The 2,511-nt window shown below is 47.6% G+C and overlaps 1 protein-coding gene across 1 annotated transcript in view; it reads right to left on the minus strand.

Moving 5' to 3' along the window:
• Nucleotides 1-435: 435 nt before the first annotated feature.
• LOC141444485 (26S proteasome non-ATPase regulatory subunit 13-like) overlaps nt 436-2,511 on the minus strand; it is an 8,934-nt gene continuing 6,858 nt past the window's right edge. The window contains exons 2-3 of the mRNA XM_074110036.1: nt 1,578-1,718; nt 436-610 (exon numbers count right to left, since the gene is read on the minus strand). Coding sequence (XP_073966137.1) covers nt 458-610; nt 1,578-1,718 — 294 coding nt within the window. The 3' untranslated portion in view covers nt 436-457. The remainder of the gene's footprint in view (nt 611-1,577; nt 1,719-2,511) is intronic.

Raw genomic sequence — 2,511 nt, forward strand, 5'->3', positions numbered from 1 at the left:
AGTCTCACCACTCCACACTCGGTCTCACCTGGCTACTTACGAGCCTCACCACTCCACACTCTATCTCACCTGGCTACTTACGAGCTTCACCACTCCACACTCTATCTCACCTGGCTACTTACGAGCCTCACCACTCCACACTCGGTCTCACCTGGCTACCATAAGTCTCACCATCCCACACCCGGTCCCACCTGGCTACTACAAGTCTCACCACTCCACACTCGGTCTCACCTGGCTACTATAAGTCTCACCACTCCACACTCGGTCTCACCTGGCTAGTATAAGTCTCACCACTCCACACTCGGTCTCACCTGGCTACTATAAGTCTCACCATCCCACATCCGGTCTCACCTGGCTACTTACGCGTCTCACTACTCCACAATCGGTCTCACCTGGCTACTTACGAGCCTTACCACTCCACACTCGGCCTCACTACTCCACACTCGGCCTCACCTGGCTACAGCGTGAGCAGATCAGGCTGGGCCGTCAACAAGTCCTGCGCGGCGCGCGTGGCGAGCCGCCAGGCGTCCAGACGGCGCGCGAGGGCGGCCGCGCCCGACCGCGGCAGCGCGCGCGGGCGCACCCACGACACTGTCACCGTTGAGCTCACCTGTAAAAGGACAGATACATTTTTTTCAAGTCATAGAAACCTACTTTTTTATTTGTTTAGCTTGTGTCCCACTGCTGGGCAAAAGCCTCTTCTTTTTACCCGACTGCCCGAAGGAGGGTTATGTTTTTCGAGCGTATGTATGTATGTATGTATGTCGGTATGTATGTCCATTTCTTTGGTCCTCGTTGCAGCCTAAACGGCTGGACGGATTTCAACATATGAGGTATCATTGGATTCGTCATAACTGTCGGAGTGACATAGGCTATATAATATTTCAATATGGCGTCCGCGAAAACAAATACGGCGGGGAATAACCAATTTGGAGTTGAAATAAAAAATGCAAAAAGACTCCAAAAATCAATCTTAATCATCTTGCCAGTCTTGCACCATCACGTAAACCTTGTCGCGAACCCCCTACCGTCGAATAGCGAACCCCTAGGGGTTCGCGTACCCCATTTTAAGAAACCCTGGTTTAAATGTATAAAACATATACAAAATAATCAATTACCGTATTGAGGAGCCGTGGCGGCCTAGTGGTTTGACCTATCGCCTCTCAAGCAGAGGGTCGTGGGTTCAAACCCCGGCTCGCAACTCTGAGTTTTTCCAAATTCATGTGCGGAATTACATTTGAAATTTACCACGAGCTTTGCGGTGAAGGAAAACATTGTGAGGAAACCTGCACAAACCTGCGAAGCGATTCAATGGTGCGTGTGAAGTTCCCAATACGCACTGGGCCCGCGTGGGAACTATGGCCCAAGCCCTCTTGTTCTGAGAGGAGGCCTGTGCCCAGCAGTGGGACGTATATAGGCTGGGATGATGACCGTATTGACTGAGTAATCGGTGAACATACATAAAAAAAAACATTGGAACATAGAACCTCCTTTTTTGAAGTCGGTACGAAACGTGCGCGGGACCACGTGCCCTGGTTGTGGTTAGGGCCTTATGGCACGTATAAAACAAGCCTTACTTGGTCGATGTGCCCCCGTATCAGCTTCTCGGCCAGCGCCTTCATCACGAGCAGTTCGACCTCGTTCTCGGGCAGGCGCGCCTCCCGCGCTATCTCGGCGAAGGTCAACTTGCGCTGCGCTGAGGTGCGGTTGAACGCCATCTGAAGAATATACGACAGAAATGTTAGGTTAGGTTAGGTTAGTGCTGACAGTTAAATGTAATGCCGTCACCGCCTATTCGAACAAGACAAATAGAGACGGCATCGCATCTAACCGTCAGTTAACACTAATCAAATGGATGGTGAAACACCCCTTAGAATCGAAAGTACCAGGCTCGCATAAGTCACAAAGAGTCATTGCAACCGACACCTTGAAGGGCTGGTTGCTATCAGTCACCTGAGATGCGGCTTAGAATGGAAAGTACCAGGCTATCATAAGTCAAAGAGTTCAACCTTGCAACCGCCTTTAAGGGCTGGTTGCTATCAGTCACCTGAGATGCGGCTTAGAATAGAAAGTACCAAGCTATCATAAGTCGCCAAGAGCTCATCTTGCTACTTCCTATGGCAACTTATATTTAGGGCTGTTTCACCATCCATTGATTAGTGTTAACCGACGGTTAAATGTGATGCCGTCTCCGTCTATTCGAACAAAACAATAGAGACGGCATCACATTTAATTTAAATAAATTCCAAAAAATATTATAAATGAAACAGATACAAAATTCAGATCTATTGTCAAGAAGACGTTAATATCTAAGGCGTATTATAAAGTTAATGATTATATCATGGACGGGGATATTTGGAATAATTCCGATCCGCATTAGCGATCCCTTCAAATAGCGAACCTACTGTGTTAAAAATAAAGTTGTGTTAAATACTTGGGATGTATACATATCATTTAATAATATTGTAAATCTGTTAAGTAACAATAATCAAAATAACGCTAAGATCGAGA

Source organism: Choristoneura fumiferana, chromosome 30, assembly GCF_025370935.1.
Source record: "Choristoneura fumiferana chromosome 30, NRCan_CFum_1, whole genome shotgun sequence".
NCBI classification, from domain to species: domain Eukaryota; kingdom Metazoa; phylum Arthropoda; class Insecta; order Lepidoptera; family Tortricidae; genus Choristoneura; species Choristoneura fumiferana.